Here is a 21,979-nt window from a genome sequence, read left to right on the forward strand (position 1 = left end):
AAGCCAAGCATCCTAGCGTTGTTGGGGCCGTTGTGGAGATTAAGCAAGCTATTGCCCAGAGTTGCAGAGTGGGAGCCATGATTAGAATAGGCACCGAGGCGAGAATTATCAGGTCCGAGGAAGTTGAGCCCAAAGACCCGCCGAGGCGGGAATTGAACCCTGGTCCCAGGCTAGACCTCTGCATCAGGGTCTGCCGCTCCAACCATTGAGCCACACTTCTCCACAAGGGTGAGAAAATATTTGCGCGGTTCTTGATGCAAACGTAATTAACCTTATAATTCCTAAGTCGGACAATAGTAAACAGAAAAATGTGCCGACTAGGGACGTATTGAGCTTCTTTCTTTGTCTAAGACCAGAGCTTGTGATTGCCAATACCCATTAGTATGATATGGGCAAGAATGGTCAGAAAAAGTCAGAGAAAAATCAGAAAAAATTCAGAATAAAGACCTATTGTATACAGTAATTAGATAGCCCAGATGGCTGGTCGTGCTGAATCAGTCACTATCACAGTCAAGCCAAACCAACTGTTGTGAAGTGAGAACTTTTCAAGGGCACTGTACTCAATATATCTAGGGGTAGCATGCTAGATACAATGATGCGCTAGTGAATAGCTAAAGATACCATATTCGGCTTCTAGTAGTGTCTTAACGCCTCATCACTGAACCCCAAGGGATATCATCATTCAAGCCTGAATGATGACTGGATAAACAATAGATGCATCTTTGCTCCTTTTCAAATAGGTCACTTTCGGTACCATTAGCAAGCTGTTCAATAATTGTCCATCTGATATCATTTGGTGTATGTTTCATTTCCAAAAAGTGGGTCGTTAATTTGGTGGTATTTCTCTGACAGCGAATATTACTGCGATGTTCGCAGATGCGTAATTTAATAAGTCTTTTCTTCATCCCCACAAACTTTAATCCACATGGACAGACAATCAAATATACCACATTGCATGAGTTGCAATTAGTGTGATTGCGCTGTTGCCATTGTTTCCCAGGTTCAAGATCCAGAGTCCTGGTATTGGTGGCAAACACTACATCCCCCGCAGGGAAAATGCCCTGTCACCAGGGGGAGACCCCATGCATTCAAAACTGATACCTCTGTCTTTCTGTTGGTTCTTCGGGCGAGTGTGTACTAATGAGTCCTTAAGACTCCTTGCCCGTCTGTATGAAAAGAGCGGTTTTACCCAATCTTGTTTATTGCTCGTAAGGATATTCCAATGCTTATTAATGCAACGGCTTACTGCATTTGACACTGGGTTATATGTAGTCACACACGTTAAGGGGACCTCTGCCTTGTTGTCTCTAGGGTAGGTCTCAAGCAGGGCATCCCTGTGTTGGTTTATTGCTCTCTTACAGCTTTTATTTAAGATCTTATTAGGGTAACCTCTGAGTTGTAGTTTATTTGTCAAGTCATGGGCCTGTTATTTAAAGTCAATCAATTTGCTCAAATTCCTTCTAATGCGGAGGTATTGACCAAAAGGGAGATTCTCCCTCAGAGGTCGCGGATGAAAGCTAGAAAATTGAACGATTATTTTTTGCGGTAGGCTTGTAATAGGTTGTAGTCCATATCTGATCCCCTTCCTTGGTGATGGTCACATCCAAAAAGACAATACTGTTTGTCGCATGTTCATGTGTGAATCTCAAGTGGGAGTCACAGGTGTTAATCCAATCGAAAAAGGAGAACAAAATGTTCTCCTCACCCTTCCAGACCATCAGAACATCATCAATGTATCATTGCCACAGAATTACATTTGATGAAAAAGGATTGTCTGGTGCCAGTATATATTTACATTCGAAATGTATATATTTACATTCGAAATAAACCTACAACACTGCCACACTTGGGGCAAAAGTACTGCCCATCGATGTCCCTGTGGCTTGGAGGTAGATGTCTCCTTCATATTCAAAATAGTTTCGTTTGAGTGCCATAGTGGCACAATCAAGCACAAAGGAATGAGAGGTGGAAAAATCCCATGCAGACTGGTCCAAGGCCTCAGATATCACCTTGATAGTATCATCCTGAGGAATACAGGTATACAGACTTTCAATGTCTGTTACCAGGAAGCAAGGTTCCTCTGGCAACTTGATAGTACTTAGCATAGCTAATAGACTCTTGGTGTCCTTGATGTATTTACTTGTTGATTGTATAATTGGTCTCGGGGGGGGGGGGAAATCACAATACTTTGATAAAGGTTCTGAACCTATACCGAGACGATAGGTCGCCCCGGGGGAGGGAGTACATTTTTGTGTGTCTTGGGCAGCGTTTAAAAATACGGAATTTTGCCTTCTGATATCAAAAAATCTGCCTCACGTTTTGTGATTAAACCATCTCTTTCAGCCGTAGTTACTAGTTCACAAATGTCGCTTCTAAGAATGGCTAATGGATCTTCTCTAAGAAGGACATAGTTATTATTGTTGCTCAGTAGTCGTTTGCACTCACGGTCATAGTCCTCCACATTTTAGATGACTATTCCTCCACCTTTATCTGCACTCTTAATCACTATTTTAGTATTGCTCTGAAGTGATTGTATAGCTTGAAATTCTGTTGTCAAGTTCTTAAAGAGGGTAGGTTCTTCTAATGCTTCCACCTCATGAAAAACAGCTTGTTCAAAGGCTAATAATTCTGGGGGCACTGTATGTGGCGGAGGAGTAAAAAAGGACTTCAATTTAAAATCTGTATCACTCAAAGTGGTCTGAGGAAGTTCTAATGTTTGGTGTTCAAAAAGCTTTTTAATCTTAGCTTCCGGAAAAATTAAGTCAATTCGCAGTGTAACTTTAAACGGGCAAGGCGGGGAGTGGGTATAAAACCCAAACCTTTTTCCAGGACCAAGCTTTCTGCTGGACTGAGTGTGAGTGAGGACAAATTCGTCACTAAACTCTCGCGTTGCTTGGGCCTGCTCTCTGTTCCACCGTCTTGCTCCTTGTGTTGTCGCCTACTGTTTGTCTGGTCCCAATGAACCTGATTGGAACCTTTTTGCCTTCCCCTTCGTCCCCTCCCTAAAAAAGGCTGGGGGTACATGTTTTGCTGGTATTGTGGGTGTGGGGCAAAAGCTAGATTCCACCCCATCATAGGTGGAAAAGGGGTCTGGTAAGCGTTATGTTGGAACGCCCCCGCCCCCCCCCCCCCTCCCTTGATGTTGGTGGTATGGTTGCCAAACCTGGAAAATTTGTTGACCTCTCCCTCTACCCCTGTTTCTTTCTTGCCCATATCATACTAATGAGTATTGGCAATCACAAGCTCAGGTCTTAGACAAAGAAAAAACCTCAATACGTCTCTAGTTGGCACATTTCTCTGTTTACTATTGTCCGACTTAGGAATTCTGAGGTTAATTAGGTTTGCATCAAGAACCGCGCAAATATTTTCTCACCCTTGAGAGTACATTTGTGAATAAAGTTATTTCATATACAAATAAACTGTCTGACTACACTAGGAGATTTTTGTTAGGGATGCTAGAACCTTTATTATTGATTATAAAATGTATCATAAATTCGAACAAGAAGTAGCACTGAATAAACCAATAGATAAACTGTTTCAAATATTTGTCCGGGTTTTCTTTCCTTTGTATCGTTAAAGATTGCCTGTCAACATTTGTCAAGAAAACATTACTTCCCCTTTAATTTCCGATGACGGAACGACGTTGCTCCGACGGCAGCACACGTGACCGCAGTGAGAAGGATTTCTTGTCCGCATCTCACTGGCGTCCCATGTGTTTCGGGCCACGGAAGTGCTACGAAGTAGGTAGCTTGTGGGGAGTCGTCGGCTTGCAAGTAAGAGCTAGTATGATCCTGAGTTAAGGTATGTTAAAGAATGACTGAGGCATCGAACTAAAGGCTGTTTTCACCCTTTGCTTTCGCTGCATAGACTAAGCACGGCGTGAAGAATACCCCTGCCGTGTGAGCCTATGTAGCGTCTATTGCTACGTACTACAGTAAGTTTTATATTTATGGCTATGATCTTCCATTTTTAATTGTGTTTCTAATCACTTCCCGTGATATTCTTGGGAATGACCATTACTTACGAGGCATGCACTTTTAATGAAAATGTCATCTATAAAATAGAGTACCCATCAGTAAAAGAGGTACTTGGCAGCGCATATCTGAATTTAGTATTTAAAATGCGCTTTCAAAAATGTTGAGGATTACAGTTGTTTGACACTATTAAACCCCTATATTTCTGGGGGTTTATTATCGCGGTTTGCACTAAACTGACGATTCTTGGTTTCTTTGTCACAGAAGGGTGATATTGGTATTTTTACATGGGATAATGCTTATTAATTGACCAAAAGTGATGGACACGACAGGCTGTTCACTAACAAAGTGTAGTATGTTGTTGTTTCTGTATGATTGTCCTTTGCATTATCCTTCTATTTTTCAGATCGCGGGCCCTAGTGATGTCTGGGTGAGCCCCCACGGGCAAATCCGTGAGTTGTATCACATTTTTTAACACACATATCCACACAGGAGGGTGCGCCTTAGCGCGCACACACCACCGGAGGATATAACTTTGGTCCTGAAGGATGCTGAGCGATTCAGGCTCAATATAGCAGAAACATGTCGACCTTTATTCTGTAGGACACGGAGTTTAAATTTTATAAACTCTGAATAGTCCTTCTCACTTGTTTTTATCCGATGCTGGTTGGCCCTCTATTAAAGTTGACACGGGGTACAGTCTGTCATCTTTTAAATCACTCATATCATCACTACTTTATCACTTTTACACAAAAAAGAACCAGCTCTGCTGTAAGTCAGGCGTCGCAGCACACTGGGGGGACATTCGGTCTCCGCAGTGGGAACCCAATGATGAAGCATGTCACCAACCAGGTTGGCGAGAGAGGGTTCTTTTAAAGAAAAAAGTTATTTTCTTTTTCACTTGATTCACCTTGTTCTGTGACATTTAAGTTATTTTTTGGTGGCAATTTGGACAAATTGAGTAGAATTGATTTCTCCCTTTTCTGCACCCTTTGTTACTCTTTTGTTGTTATTTAGGGAGAAAGAAGCCTCCATACCCTGGATGTAAGGAGAGCACTACTGTACTACCTCCAGAAAACTGAACAAACCCGCAAATCCAAACAGTTGTTTGTTGCCTACGCACATACCAACAATGGAACACCTGTCACAAAGGCAACAATCTCACGATGGTTAGTACAAACCATCCTACTATGTTATGCCACAGCTGACAAGGAATTAACGATACAACCAACAGCTCACTCCACTAGAAAGAAGGGAGTAACCCTGGCATTTATGGCCAATGTGCCCATTGACTCTGTATGTGCAGCAGCTACATGGGCATCACCACACACATTTACCACACGTTACTGTGTGGACATACGAATGAATAAGGAAGCACAAATAGGACAAAGTACTTCAGCACCTGTTCGCAATGCCTTCCTCTTACCACAGCCTCCCCAAGATGGGAGAAACCGCTACGTAATCTGATGCACAGCATGTGAATCCAGAGTGGGAGTAGTTTTGCAGCTTGAAGAGTTTTCTGGATTCACATGTGACCCACCCAGCCTCCCCTGCAAGGAATACAACCCGGTGGGGAAGCAAGTTACAATAATTAAATGACCTTCTATAGGACAAAAGACAAAAAACACAAACAGAAAAACAAGAATCCGAAGATGGCTACCACTCACAACGACCTCCAGGGAGCCACCTGATGTCACTCAGGGGACGTACCTGGCACCAAATGGAGGATGACTGCGCAACCCCCCCCCCCCCAAAAAAAAAAACCACTATTCGGACTTGACCACTAGACTGTGGAATAATGCAAAGCATGTGAATCCAGAAAAGTCTTCAATCTGCAAAACTATTCCTACTGGTAAGTAACAATTTCGCATTTTTTCAGTGAATTTCTAATGTTTTTTTTTTTATTCGATTTCCTAATTAGAACATCCCTGTAACCTTTGGGTTCTTAGTGCAAATATATAATACTTTTTCACTTCAAAGTACTCAGCATAGGCCTTAGTCTCTTTCACACCTATTTATGTAATAAATGTGGCTACAAGTTTTCTGAACTGCACTTTCCTTCAGACGAATCTAGAGAACTTAAAACACGCTGGGTCCTCAAAGCCTGTAAGGTTTTCTAGCATCTGCCTGACGCAACACTGACTCTGTTGCACTGTTCTTTATGTCCTGCCTCTTAAAGATTTCCTATTTTTTTTAGGAGGCAAAGTGCTTAATTTCGGTAAATTCATGGAAAATGTAACAAAAAACACCACCTACTTATCTTTGTAAAACCGTGTACTGTTTTTGTACTAAAGGCTACTATCTAATGGTTTACATTTGTCAGCCCCAATGTAGGAGAGCCAGACTAATGTGCAAATTTGCTTTTTTTTTTTTATTTGTTTACTTCGTGAGATGGTGAATTTACCAAACTAAATTGAGTATGGCAGAAAGGAGCTCAAATGACACTTGCAGCCTTCTAGATTAAACACATTGTTGGAAAAGGTTTTTGTATTCGTGAGCCTTAACACGGTTACATTTCCCGATAGATTATGAATAATGATGCTTCATTTAACAATTTTGTTTACAAAGTGAGCTTAATATGAAAACCTTTTGGAGATGGATAAGTCACATTAAAAAAAATAAGCACTGGCAAAGCCAATAGGTCTCACCTTTGTGACTTATTGGCTTTGCCAATGAGTTTTCGTTATTTCAATGTGCAAAATGGCTAAAGACAAACATACCGAACGAAATGTGCTAGGACGTGGCAGTCTTATGCATGTGTAGTACATGTGCCTACAAAATTAGACCAGCCTGTATTGCCTTGGTGGTAGGTGAGTAGCACAGAGGGCCAGTGTGGGGGAGCAACACAAAGGCAGGGGGAAGCAGTAGGCGAGAAGAGGGTGGAAGTAAGCAACATGGAGGGCATGGGAGAGGAGGAGTGGCAATGGGCAAAACTAAAGTGAAGCATTGGGGAGCAAACAGGCAGGGAAATGTGGGCCGGCAAGAGAGAAGCAGACAGGAAATTAAGCAACAAGCAAGGTAGAAACCGCACGAAGGGGCCTGGGCGAAGCGCATGGTGGGTGCATGCAACACACGGGAGGAGGGGGTCAAGGGAAGACAGTTGCAAAACTCATGTACTCTTGTGGAGTGTTTGAGTTAAAAAAAAAAAAAAGTAGGTCCCTAAAGGTGAGCAATGGAAGGACACAAGTGAAAAGAGAATTCTCCAGGCGAGGGGCAGACCGACACAAGCAGAAAAGGGCAAGCCATCAAATAAAAAGCAAGTGACTGAGGGTGACAGGAAAGCCAACTAATTGAAGCAATGTGCCGTCTCCAAGCCCTTGTATGTTCTTGTAAGCTAGAATGTCTTACAACAGACAGTGTATGAACTGTCTAGTCGGTGCGACCTAATGAGTGAATGTTTTTCAGAAGGGTACTGAAGAGTACGCCTAGAAATAGTAGTTAACCTATTTACAACTGCCTGCTGCAGATTAGATGGGAATTCAACAATTTCAGATTAGTGTAGGAAAGACCTCTGTGAACCCTCAGGGTGGACCTCACATGGCAGATCTAACCTAATCTAATATTGCAGCGTAATTTGGGTAAGTCCTTCACATGGTTTTAACATTTCAAATTGATCTAAATGTTGAGTCCTCATGCTTAATCCTGCTTTCATTGCCAAAATGAGGTGTACTCAAAGGTGATAAACTTAGTGGCATCTCCTGTGTTGGCAAAACTGACCTTGACGTTGCTAAAGGCCTAATTTATCACATCACTTTGTCCCTCAGTTAACTTGTTGATTAGAAACCAGTAGAACCGTACTAAAAGGTGATACATAAAACTGGTTCTTTTCATGCATTTTGTGGTTCTGGAGTCTTTAGTCTGCCTCTGGGTTTGTATCTGGGGCACTTAATCCAGCCATTGTTCCATTTGTGGTAGACGTTGAAGTACGTTTGAATTTGGTGGTCTGTTTTTTTTCAGTTAGAAGAACCCCAGCAGGAACTTACACCAGAGGAACAGGTGGCTGAGAAATTGAGGTTAAAGAAACTACAGGAGGAATCGGACTTGCAATTAGCTAAAGAAGCCTTTGGTAAGTGTAGGTTGGCAAGAGTGGGGTTAAGCAAGGCAGTGCCCTACCGAAGTAGCCGCTTATGGAGACAATTTCTGCCTTAAGAGCATTTAAAATCTTCTTATGCAGTTGTGTTCCTCTTTGGTAAGTGAACAGTTATGTGAGATTTAAAATTCTCTTATGGCTTTTTATAGTGCTAGATTTCTTACTACTCTGTCAGACATTGTGGCCAGTTGAAAATGAATGTAACATTTTGTGTAGCGTGGGGGGTTAAGAGTATAAAATCTAAAGCTTCGATGCATGTGCGCTCCTTTGGACAATTCTACGTAAACAAAACGTACAATAGAATCGATTGGGCATTCCAGTAAGTTTAAGAGCTGCTGCTTTCTTTTCTAGGTGACTGTGCCGTAAGCGTTGATGCTCTAAACCCATCATCCAAAGAGGACTTCGCAGAGTTTGGAAGGTTGTTGAAAGAAAAAATCACCCACTATGAAAAATCTCTACACTACACAAACTTCCTGGAGACCTTACTACGGGATGTTTGTATTTCATGTAAGGTTTGGTGTGGATTTCATCTTGCAAAGCTTTTACTAATGTCTGTAGTTCATTCTCTTCAAATAGTTAGATACATCACGTGTAAAACAAAACTAGCCAATTTCTGCCCCTTTAAGAATCGGTGTCTGAAACTGGAAAAGCTGTGGAGTGCAGCAAAATTTCTTGCACTCTTTACCTTACACAGGTTATAAAATCTGCAAAAAATTGGTTGCCACAAAAGGATGTCGGTTGTAGTCTGCTTCACAGCCGTTTGGACTTTCCTAATTTATTAGTATCATCAAATACTTCACCAAACAGGATTGAGGAAGTGTTGGCAGAAAATAGTCTTGACCTGGTTGTCCATATATTAAGGTGACCAGTTATAACCAAGTGCAAAGGCTGTGATGTAACATTAATTCTCATTGCTACAGTTTACTCTAAACTATTGTGGTACTGATTAGTATCCCTCTCTGCCAGTGTTTAGTTTTTGACAGTAGTGTGTTAGCTTACGGGACCAAATTGACCTTAGCTTCTCACTGAGGTGAAACATTGTTTGACAACTTTGTGGTTACAGAAGTCAGTTCTCCAAATTTGGGCCTTCCTTGATGTGCTTTAAAATCTTCCTTCTGTTGGGGATAGAGGCACAATCTTACAAATCTTGCATGGCTGTATTCCTATTCTTGCATTTTTTTCTATAATTTGGAAGCCAAATAGTGCTAGCAGTCTACTTTAAAGCAAAGCCTGTAATTAAGGTGAGCATACCCATGGTTCACGGCACAGAGGTGGTTGGCTCTGTCAATATATTTCTCACCACCTTCAAGAATTTTCAGCAATATTATTGTTTCTCCATTTTGTCACCCTACGTCTCAATGCATCTTTAGTTGAAGGCAATACCTAGATAATGAATGTGTTGGTGTTTACTTAGTAGGTAGAGGCAGCGGTTTTGCTCATAACAAGGTGTGCCAGTGAATATATTTGACTGGCAAAAGAAAACAAAATAAATTATCCTAACACTTGCTAAAGAAACATAGAGCTGATGAGGGGAGAGGATGTAGCCTTACGGCTACAGCGGTTGACCTCGAAGCTAATGAATCTGGTTCGAGTCTTGGCAACGAGGCTCATCATCCTGTGATCCTGGGCAAATCACTAAATCTCCCCATGCTGAACAAAAAATGAATGTGTCCTTGTGTAACGAATCTGGTGCTTGTGCAAAGCGCTCTGATATCTTCGGGTCTGGTTGGCGCTATATAAAAACTCTTTAAAAAGAAAAAAGTGGGGGTGTGGTCTTGCCAACAATGAGGTAGGACGCACGTCGGGAGAGCTCTGGCCGACCGCGACTTTATTCAGGTATTTAAGCGAAGCTGGGGGAACTTTATCGCCATCCCTGGGGGAGCCCAGACTGCTGATACAGAGGGGTGAGTTTTGCTGGGCTGCCTACTGCCTGGAGCGCAAGTGCTGCTGGAGACTGCACGGAGTTGCCTGCCATTTTGTGGAGCTGGAAGCAGAGTCCTTTTTTAGGTCTCGCCTCTCAATGCGCATGCGCATTGAGCAGAGCGAGACTATAGGCACTTAAACAGACTTTACCCAACTGGCGATTTGGTGCTGTGCCCGTGCGCTTTTAGGTCAATGCGCAAGCGCATTGACCTAAAATGCGCATGCACAGCATCAAATTGTTAGCCATCTGTTGCCCAGCTTGGTGCCGCTCTACCCCCTGCGGCATCAAAGGCTTTCACGGCCGGCCGGCCGTGCTTTCAGTTCCCTGCAGCATCAAAGGCTTTCACGGCCGGCCGGCCTTGCTTTCAGTTTCACGAGCGCTGCATTGTTTTCACGGCCGGCCTCCGGCCGTGACTTGCATTTCTCCTTCCTTCGTGATGTCTGATTTTACATGTTTGTTTACTATGTTTTGTCATTGCTGCTTGTTTAACACATTGCGGTAGCCTCAGCTGTAATGGTATTGTTTGGTTTTCTTTTTGTTTTGTAACCTGTGAAGGTATTGTTTGCCTTTGTAACTTTCGATTGTGTTTATGGTGTTTGATTTCCCCACGTTTTGGGATTATTGTGCTTAACTTGCTATCGAGTTTATTGTAGATTGCTTTCTCTTTGTGACTTACGATCTAGTTTATTGCTACCCAAATACACCACATATTTTTATTTATTTTGTCTTCATAAATACAAAAGGTTTTTCTCCAAAGCACAAACATCTATCTTCTGCCCAATAGCTTCTGATAATTAATACTTACCACGATCCATTAATCGCATTATACTTTTTTAACACAACCATAGAGCAAACTGTTCAACACATTTATACAAATTAAGCAGAAAAATAGATGGTCATCTACAAAGCAGTATTTTATGGTCCAGCTACAGGCAGCAAGCATGTGCGCCTCACTCAACAAACTATACTATATTATAATTCATCTTTAAGCTCTACACACTCTGCCCATATTAGTAATTTGCTTATGTAATTCCCCATCGCAAACGGTTTTCAGACTTTGTAAATGTATTTAACCACAGGGGAACGATTTGTGCTAGCAGATTGGGGATATGCCTATGAAGTGATATGGATTAGAAATAGGCTATAAAATGGCACTGCAACATAACTGGTATTTTGCCATAATATTAAGATGGTGTGTAGAGACCATAGAGCTAATGGGGTTGGTGTTGAGTCATGGGCAGTGCTATGAATCGTGTAGTGCTTGTAGCTTCACAAACTCACAGGCTTTCTCTCCTTTTGTCATACCCCACAGCCATCTGTTGCTTTGAGACCGGCCTCAGGCCGGCATTTCTCCTCCCCTAATTATTCACTGCATGGCCGGCGGCACATCGAAGGCTGCTGCTTCCCATGCGTCTCGTCACCCTTCCTCCCTTGTTGTTCTTTGCCTGCTGGTTTATTTTGCAGACCGTAGTTTTGAGTAAGTACTAAGCAAGCAGCTTGAAACACCACACACCATTCCCTCTTAGTTCCTGAGTTTGCACGGCAACACTTTGACTTTAAATGTAACTCCACGGAGCCGCTTTCAATTCTAATGTAAAGGAGTAGCAGAGGTGAACGCCACTAACACAGTTCATGGCAGTGTGCCTTTATTTATTTATTAAAGGTGCAGCTTTCACTTTGAGCTTGCATTTCTTTGTTCAGAATCAGCGTCACTTTCAGGCCCCCTGATTAGTTAATTAAATACTATTAGTTTTGTGTTTTCCTTCATTACAGAAGTTTAAAATAAACACCTGGCTATAGTATGAATGCAGCTCATTACAAGCTTAATTTTGTGACCGTTTTTCATGATTATATTGTACACTACTCCGGTGTGGTGGGACTGGCTGACTCACTCCATTGTGGTTATGAAGATGAGCATCCAGACGCCCTGTGCATAGGAACAGCTGCCTGTTCGTTTTAACTACACCCTGGCACCGGCCAACTCTCTCTATACCCTCCCAACTCCTTTTTTTACCCCTTCCTCGCTATCGTATCCCTTCAACTCCGATCTTAGCACCTACACATTCCAAAAGGACAGGCCCTCCCTCCCACTCGCTGGCTCCCCCTGTAGGGCATGGCTGGTTATCAGCAGCTCTGGTGCATCTTCAGGTACCCGAAATCGAAATGTATAATCCTATTCATGGCAGACTCTGTACTAGAATCAGCTGCCTAACCAGTGATATGGTTTTATGTCTTCTAACATTGTGACATATTCGCCTCATCTCCCGCGTTCATTCTTTCCAAGGAGAGCCAGTCACTTTCTTTCTCTGGTTTCCGCTCTATTTTCTTCTACATACTGGATGCTCCATTTCCTTCTCCATCATGGGTGTAGGATGACCATTGGCAGGCACTATTATTAATTGATATGTACAATGCTGCAGTGGAGATTGTTCTATGACCCTCACACCCCCGCACACACACCCTCACCCTCACACCCCCTCACTCACCCACACACCCTCACTCACCCTCACACCCTCACCCTCACACACCCTCCCCCTCAAACCCCCTCAACCTCACATACCCTCACCCTCACCCTTACCCTCACCCTCACACCCCCCCACCCTCACACACCCTCTCACACCCTCACCCCCTCAGCACCACCACATTATCACTCAGCACCACTCAGCACCACTCAGCACCACTCAGCACCACTCAGCACCACTCAGCACCACTCAGCACCACTCAGCACCACTCAGCACCACTCAGCACCACTCAGCACCACTCAGCACCACTCAGCACCACTCAGCACCACTCAGCAGCACCACCACCACTCAGCAGCACCACCACCACTCAGCAGCACCACCACCACTCAGCAGCACCACCACCACTCAGCAGCACCACCACCACTCAGCAGCACCACCACCACTCAGCAGCACCACCACCACTCAGCAGCACCACCACCACTCAGCAGCACCACCACCACTCAGCAGCACCACCACCACTCAGCAGCACCACCACCACTCAGCAGCACCACCACCACTCAGCAGCACCACCACCACTCAGCAGCACCACCACCACTCAGCAGCACCACCACCACTCAGCAGCACCACCACTCAGCAGCACCACCACTCAGTAGCACCACCACTCAGTAGCACCACCACTCAGTAGCACCACAGCATCAATCTGCGCAACCATTCAACAACAACTGGTTCAAATGTTCTTTCAATGTTTCAAGCTTTATTACAAATGTCACAAAAAGATGTTAATTTCACTTCTGTTCTTGGAATTTAGTCACAATAAAATACACTGAACATAATCTTCACAAAAGTTATTTACAAAAGTTTAAGCTATTGCCATTATAAATTAAAATCACTTTTATTTAAGTATTAATTATTTAAAAAAAATTCAAAGCCTTTGTAATATCAATACATCTAAGTCACGTAAATACAAAACATGTTGCATTACAAATGCTATAGGTGTCACATTTGCGAAAGTTATAACTATTGGCATTGTAAATGAAAAAGCTATTAATTTAGCTATTTTCAAAACCAACACATAAATTTAAAAAATTGTCATTTATAAGACCAATAGCTCAAACTTTCCTAATGCGAGACCTATTGCATTGCAAATGCTTGTGTTTCCAGGGGGTGCTCTTGGGCATCTCTGAAGCAGAGACGACTGAGGTGGAGGCGGGAAGCTCAGGGACACAAGTGCTTGACCCCCGTGCGCCGGGAGGGAGATCGGAGGGGAGCTCGGAGAGGGCACTGTGCAGGCTACGCCGGGTGCATTCCTCAGAGTAGACCCGGCTCATAGCGCCCTGCCCGAGGCCTTGGCGAAGTGGGCCCTCGGAGGCTGCGGGGGGGGGGATCTCCCCGCCCGGGGTGGACCCTCCGCCTGAAGACGCTGGTAAGCTGCACGGCCAAGCGCGGAAACCCGCCATCTTAAGCCCTCTGTGAGGGGGAGCCCCGAAGGAACAGCGCAGCTTATCTCTGTGCCTGGGGAGTCAAGGGGCTTTGAAAGTCTACCCCAATATATGCAAGCGGTAAACACTGTAACGGAGGCACAGAGCCCTACTGACATAGCGCAGATGACAGACCGGGGCCAAACAGACGAGTGCCTAACTGAGGAGGAAGTGCTGCTGCCACTCGAGGGAGGACTGGGCTGGGCCCCCCGTATATGTAAGGACTGATCAGTACTTCACTCGCAGCAGAGGACTGCGGAGGGGGCCCTGCAGACAAGTGGCAACGCGTGGCACAGGGGGGGTCTGAAGTGCTGATTGTTTATGTAGGGTGAATAAGCGGCCTACACAGCCTCCTTAGGCCTTACTGGTGAGTGCGAGGGGCTGGCTCGGGGGAACCTGAAGTACTGAAAGCTGACCTGCTGCAATTGCTGGGCGTGCGGCCTGCGCGGCCCTTACAGGACCGCAGTGGGCCCCTGCATTAGACATTCCCCCAGGCGTGCCTTACGCTGCGGTCCCCCGGTGGATGGACTTGCCACCATGAACTCCCCTGAGGCTGCTGCGGGGCGGGCAACGAGACTGCAGCTCCCCGGGGGTCTGACCACCATTTTGATACCAGGCCCTGACACACGCATGGACTGAGGGGGTGAGGCGGGTGCTGAGCAATGGTCCCCCTGTGGGAAGTATTGAATCCCGAGGGACAGCAGTGAACATCTTGAGGCTCACCTATCTATCTCTCCCCTTCCCATTCCAACCAACCCCCCCCTCCCCACACTGGTAGTTGCAGTGGGTTGGGGCCCTGATCAACTTCCATTTTGAGACTCCTGCATACTGGCAGCTAGGCGACGGAGGGGGGGGGGGTCGCCTTGCCCTGGGTGGACGTCCTGTCATTTTGAGACCTTTGCGCGGGGCGGCCTGGAGGCACCGGGCAGCCTGTCCATCACTAAAAGGACCCAGGAACCACATTGCACTGGTTGGAAGCACACAGGGAGAGACTGACACAACTCGGCCACAGTAAATAGGAGGCCGGGAGGCATGGCGGGGAGGTCTGGTGAGCCGGGAAAACCCTGCCACCGGTGAGGGGTGGCCTAGAAGCACTGGGACGCCCGCCCTTGGACCCGGAAAACCTGTGATCTGCCCTGGGCTGGCTGGGGGAGAGCAAGAGGCACGGAGACAACACGCTGGTGGACAGGAGTTGCGTGGGGAGGTCCATAGTGAAGGTGGGGGTGTTGGCCCCCGCATGATGACGGTGTCTTTCCCATTGAGCATCTGATCTGACAGGTGTCAGAGGCAGTGCGCTGGTCAAGGACAGGGACGATAGATACCTCCCAGCTGGTCGAAATGTATTGCTGGCCCCGAAGGGCTTAAAGTCTATCTGCCATAGGAGGGGTGCACAGTATATGTGGACTTTCCTGGAATAGTAGGGACCCTAGAAACAGACGCCCGAACTCCCTGGCCCGGTGTGGCGGCCTTTTCAGTGCCTTGAGTGCTCTGCCTGCAGTTGCTGTTGTAGAGAGGGCTGAGAGGCGGCAAGATATGAATCACGTCTTGGTGGACTAGAGGCAGTGTTGAGGGTCCTGCGCATTGGACTCACCCGTGGCAATCTCTGACAATGTAAGGCAGGAAGGATTGCGACTGTTTGGGAGGTGGACTTCTCAGTGTACACCACAGCGGACTCACACCGACCACGCTACCCAGTTACCTACGGGACACTTAAGGCATGGCGTTGACGTGCTCCAGAGGGGGCAAGAAAGTTTCGCGGCGGCCCCTAGACAATCTAGTGGTGGCAAGATGGGATCGTCTGCTCCCGCAGAGGTGGCAACGCAGGCCGCGGGGGACTAGATGCCGGTAACCCAGGCATTTATGGCCTCCATAATGTCTGAACTCAAGATAGAAATTGGCTCCCTGCGCACGGAGGTTCACTAGTGTGTACGGGAACTTAGAAAAGAGGTTGCAGACTTGGGGGGGAATGGGTTGGAAAAAACTGTTGATGCCCGCACGGAAGACCAGGAACAATGGCAAGACCTGGCTGCATTAGAAGAGCATCGTGTGTCAAAATAAGAAGAGGCAGGGAGAGTAGTGGGACACTCTTATACCCCAGTATGAATCAATAAACAAGACAAGAGTGTTCCATGGTAGTAATGAACCACCGTTAGGAGCAGGTAGACGACTTCACTTAAGGCGTTAAGGAAAGCCCTCACTCACCACCTAATGATGACATGCTTCATCATCGGGCCCCACAAAAGAGACCTAGCGTCTTTCGTGTGCTTCAACGCCAGATCTACTGCGGAGCGGGTTGGTGGGTTGAGGCAGTGTTGTGCAAAGAAAATTAAGTGAGTGGTGAATGGTTATTAAAAAAGAGTCAGTAGTGTATCAAAATTAACTTTATTATAATGATCACTAAGGACTTGTAGATAAAAATGATGTGTAGGAAATTCGTCCACAGTTAATAAAGTGGTAGTTTCCTAATATCAGTCGACATGTTTCAGCCACGAAACGGTATGAATTTACCTGCCATTCATCAGGACTCAGTGTATATTAAACCCTGGTGGTATGGACTCTCTAAGGCCCACCCTTACCCAGGGGCGTGAAAGTGACAAATAACAAAGTGAAAAGTGCAAAAAATTAGGAAGAAAATAGTGTCTTCCTAATAACTCCTGGTTTAGGAGGCTTCCGAACTTACGGTTTCTGCACCTGTGAGAAAAAGAACAACAAGGACAGACATGAAGGACAAAACATACAATGATTTGTGATGCTAATCACTTAATGTCAGTCCATTGTGCTCCAGTTGGTGGTTTCAGAGGCATTGTGTGGCAGAGTAACAATATAGTTAAAACCACCATGGTCCCCAGATTGTTAGAACGCTAGAGGTGGGTAGTGATGTGTACTATACGTGCTATATACAAACAATGCTATTCACAAGGGGATTTTGTTTCAGAATCACTATCAAACTAAAATGTAGGCGCGATCGTGATCGCGCTAACAGATTAAAAATTCTCACTTTTTTGGTGTCAAGGATTCACACCATTGGTCACAGGAGGGGGGTGGGAGCGTAATTGGCACACCCTGCAAATTGCCAAACAAAGGGAATAAACGTACAATCAGTCATACAGCTTTGGATTAGTACTTAGCTTAGCGAAGTAATCGATGGGAGGGTTCTGCCTTTTTTACTCACGCCCTCGACGCCCGGCACCCGTTGTATCTACCCTCGACTGGACCCCGAAGATGAGAGCGCGAGGCAGCGAGGGCGTTAAGTAAGTATTTCGCGGTAGGCTGCTTCCGGGTGGGCGCGGTCAGGCCACATCGAGGCATAGGTGTGGGCCAATCTGCGCTCACCGGAGCAATGACGCGTGGATGTATCAGCCAATGAGGGAAGATGTTGTCGTTGTTAGGGACAACCGAATGGGAAGTCGAGTGATTCCTCCTCAATCGAGTAATGCAGAGTGGGGCCGGTTCACAAATCAGGAGCCCGGGGGTTCTGCTGATTTATAATCCAAATCGGAGATGATAGTACAAAGGCATGGCCACATCAAAGTATAGGTGAGGGCCACAGAACGTTATGTGACGTTGTTTCGTCACGTGATTATCACGGGCCAATGAGGGATGGTGTTGTCGTTGTTAGGGACAACACAGTTAAACGTTAAAAAGGGGTGAATGATCGGTTCTCTACTGGGGAGCATGGGAGTTAATACTGATATTCACTGTACAAGGAGAAATACAACAGTTCTCATTGGTGTATTAAACAGACAGATAGTGTGCCAGAGAGTTAAATGGTGTCAGCACTGCGCACAGGGTTTTTTTTTTTTACTGGTAAATAACACAGATGGGTTTATTAGATGGGGACGTTGACTAAAACGCTCCATTGACTGTCAAAATGTCGCGGTGGACATATGCTGTAAGTTACAATTCAAATAGGTGTAATACAGTAGTCAATCTAGGGTTAGGACTAAGGGATGCCCAGATTTCATAATGTTTACTTTAAGACAGAGTTCCTACAAACAAGGTAGAAGGAGAGGTAATAGAGGAAACCGCAACAACAGAGGGCAATCTGCATTTCACAACCAACCACAAAGATGGCCCGCACCTCCACAAATGGTGGACATGGGACAGCAGTTCCCTTTTCATCAACCACCTTACCCAATGATGGGTTGGAACCCGGGCTTCATGCCACCAACCAACTTCGCTCCCCAATATCGCCAGCCTTTTTTAGGTGTGGGCAGGAGAGGAAGAGGGAAGAGAAGAGGGTCCAACCAAGTATCGTGGGAAGACACGGACACGGTGAGCAACCACACCCGCAACAAGTACCAGCAGCCGGGAACGAGCGGCATCTAAGCTTGATAACAAACATCTCTGACATACATGTTGACTTACGAGACATGCTCTTGCTGAAATGGATTCTTCTCACTAGGTTTGCTGGTTGCTGCATCACCTTGATCAATACCCCAGTTTCTCGTTCATAGGGTAGGGGACGCTGCGGCTTTCCCGCTACACTAACTTGAGAGAGGCTGCAAACCTACCCCCAACTGTTCCTGAGGGAGTGACATGTCTGGGTTTATCCAAACCGTCCGGTGTAGGATGGCCTGCGAAGGGAACAGAATAATATGGCCCTGTTGGCCAGTGTTGGTTTACTACTCTTCACTATTATGCATTTTTACTTTTCTGCCCTTCTTCCTCTTACTTCCCTACCTTCCTAAGTGTGGCGGGCGGGTAATTTTGTGGCGGCGACGTGTGCCCCCCTGATAAGCCAGCAATGATTTGCGCGCCCATTCCCTCCATCTGGTCTGCTCCCTATGGTGGCTTAATGGACTAACTTGGGATAAGAAACGATTATGGCCCTTCCTAGCCCTTTAAAGGTCCTCTCTATTAATGTTAAGGGGCTTAACTCTCCGAACAAGCGGCGACAGGTATTGCGCTACCTCCTCCAGCACTACCATGACATATTCCTCCAAGAAACTCACCTTTTGAAAGGAGGTGTTCCGCGCATGGCACATCCTAAATACCCTCTCCAATTCTGGACAACGGCGACCACTGAAACGGCGGGGTGGCAATTCTGTGCAGGAATGGTATAAGGCAGGGGGAAATCGAAGCTTTCCGAAGCCCAGTTTTGCAGCGTGAATCTTTCTGGATTCACTATGCTGTGCATATTCCGCAATCTGGTGGTTGGGTCCGGATTCGTAGTCTTTTTTCTCTTCTTTTTTTTTTGTCGTAGCCCAGGTGGGCGTCGACGTCCCACCATTTGGTGTACCTTCGGTGACGTCGGCGTGCTTCCGGCGGAAGCTACCACCCTTGGGCGCCATCTTCAGATTCTTTTTTCTGCTGTTGGGGCTGGATCGTCGCGTGAAGCTCCAGAAGTTTTTGAGGAGAAAATGTAGCAAATCTTCAACAGAAAAGACCTGAGAAGATCGGGAGAAGAGGACGGCTCACCACACGATGCAGGGCAAGGGCCAAGCCCCGATGCTTTATGAACTTGGCCTCTCCACAGACGACGAGGACAACATCGCCGAAAGCCCAGATGACTTCACGGTCACTGAGACCGATAAGAAAACGCCTGATAAGGTAGGAGAGTCTACGACCCCGAAAACTCCCACAGGGCCTCGAAAACAAGAGGCAGACTCTCGAAAGTCTGAGCCCAGAGCCTCGAAAGGAGCACCGGCGCCGAACAAATCGACGACCGAAGCTGCATCCTCCGAAAAAGAGCCCAGCGGATCCTCCGAGAAGGACTCCCGGAGGCCGAAGACCAGCGAAAAGCAAAGGTCATCGAAACAAGCCCCCGAAAAAGGGCCTTCGACTTCGACGTCGAAAGAAAAGGAGCTGAAGAAAGCTTCGACAGCGCCGCCGAAAAGGGCGGCCGAAACGCTCGACGACTAACAGGCCGCAGAGATGCAGAGAAAGAGAGAGGCTCGAGGCCGAAATGGACAACATCCTTCAGAGAAAGAAGGACTTCAATGAAAAAATGAGAAATTACAAGATCCCCCTCGAAGCCGGCACCGACCGTCGCTGAGGTACAGGAGCTCGAGGAGTTCGACGTCGAAGAGCCGCCGAAAACTCCGGAACCTTCGGAGCACGAAGAGGAGGAAGACCTCTACTACACAGAAGGGGATTACGGGGAACAGCAGTCAAGCTACGGCTCAGGTTCCTCGACGGCCCAAGACCATAAATGGCAGGACATAGAGGCCGAAAACCCAGAGGAGGCGGTGGAAACATACCCCTCGAGGCCCTCACCACCGGATGACATTGGGGCATACAATGAGGTGGTCAGAAAGGCGGCAGCAGCTTATGGAGTTAAGATGGAGGAGGAGAAGCCAGAAGCAGACTTCCTGTTCGAGACATTGCTCCCCATACAGACAAGAAGCCAGTTCCTGCCCATGCTCAAGAGTATCACAGACCAGGGGAAGGAAGCTTTCAAGGACCCGGCTACGTGCAGATCAGTAACGCCGAGGACGGAGAAGAAATACAAATTTTGCAGCGTGAATCTTTCTGGATTCACTATGCTGTGCATTATTCCGCGGTCTTGTGGTTGGGTCCGGATTCGTAGTTTTTTTTTTTTTTTTTTGTGTAGCCCAGGTGGGCGTCGGCGTCACACCCCTTTGGGTGTATTTCCGGTGACGTCGGCATGCTTCCTGCGGAAGCTCCCACTCTTGGGCGCCATCTTCAGATTCTTTTTTTCCGCGGTCGGGTCTGGATCGTTCCTGTTTGGGCTCCAGACATTTTTGGAGAAAGAAGAAAGAAAATACAGAAAAGACGAGGAAAAGTCATCTGAAGACTGCAGGGGACTTCATCGACGAAAAGCCGGCAAGGAGAAGGCGTTTTTCCATCGAGATCATCGACGACCGTCGACGAACACGCGACCAGAGAGGCCCTGGACGCTCGATGATGGACAACACGCCGTTCAAGTTCTGCCGTAACTGCCACCACAAGTACGCGCAGAAGGACCAGCACCCGGTATGCAACCTTTGCCTACCGGTGGACCACGGAAGCGGAGACTGCAACGCCTGTTCCGCCTTCGCCCCGAAGACCCTTCGTGTGAGAGAGAGGCAGAGGGTAGCACACGCCACCCTGCAGGGGAAGGCCCCGACTCCGTCCCTCTACGAGCTGGGGATGTCCTCCGAGGAAGAAGACAACGCTGCCGCCGAAGACGACAGCTACACGGTCGTAGAGACCGATTACACGAAGACTTCTGACAAGGTAGGAGACTCTTCGGCCCCCAAGAACCCGAGAGACTCTGAGTCTAGAAAAATCGAGGGCAAGACCCCGAAAGCGCCGACGCCAAAAAAGGCGGCGTCCGCGACTACTCCCAGGCCCAGCGGATCCTCCGAGAAGGAGTCCCCGGCGCCGAGGGCTGCTGATCAGCAGAAAACGTCGAAAATCGTCCCCGAAAAGGATCGATCGACGCCGAGGGAGAAAGACCCAAAACTGACGACCAGAGACCCAAGATCCGGTCCGACGTCGACGTCAAACTTCGACGCCGAAAGGTACGGCGACGAACCATCTGCCGAAAAGAACGGCCGACCCATCCGACGCGGAACACGCGGCAGAGATGGAGAAGAAGAGAAGGCGCCTCGAGGCCGAAATGGAGAACATCATGCAGCGGAAGAAAGATTTCGATGCAAAGATGAAGGCCTTCACGATCCCTCACAAGACCAAGCCACCGGTAGTGGAGGCAGTCGAGGAGGAGGAAGAGATCGCCGAAGTCGTCGAGGAACAAGACCAGGACTTCGAGGTGATCGACGACCAGGAGGAGTACAGCATCCCTACGATAGTTACAACTATGGGGAGGAAGAGGAAAGCAGGACGGACGCAGACTCGACACCCTCTGACCTACAGGAGCTAGATTACATAGATGTCGACACCGACAGCCCGGAGGAGGTGGTCGACACTTACCCCTCGAGGCCCTCGCCGCCGGACAACATCGGGGCCTACAACTCTGTGATACAAGCTGCCGCAGCAGCTGTCAAGCTCAAGCTCGACGAAGAGAAGCAGAAAGCAGACTTCCTTCTAGAAACATTGCTCCCAACACAAACGAGGAGCCAGTTCCTTCCAATGCTCGAGAGCGT

General features: G+C 46.9%; 1 protein-coding gene across 1 annotated transcript in view; it reads left to right on the top strand.

Annotated features, from left to right (window-relative positions):
- The window catches only part of EIF3J (eukaryotic translation initiation factor 3 subunit J), a 211,892-nt gene that overhangs the window by 110,741 nt on the left and 79,172 nt on the right, over positions 1-21,979 (top strand). The window contains exons 5-6 of the mRNA XM_078682965.1: positions 7,932-8,040; positions 8,416-8,571. Of these exons, the coding sequence (XP_078539091.1) occupies positions 7,932-8,040; positions 8,416-8,571 (265 nt within the window). The remainder of the gene's footprint in view (positions 1-7,931; positions 8,041-8,415; positions 8,572-21,979) is intronic.

This window comes from Lissotriton helveticus, chromosome 3_1, assembly GCF_964261635.1.
Source record: "Lissotriton helveticus chromosome 3_1, aLisHel1.1, whole genome shotgun sequence".
NCBI lineage: Eukaryota > Metazoa > Chordata > Amphibia > Caudata > Salamandridae > Lissotriton > Lissotriton helveticus.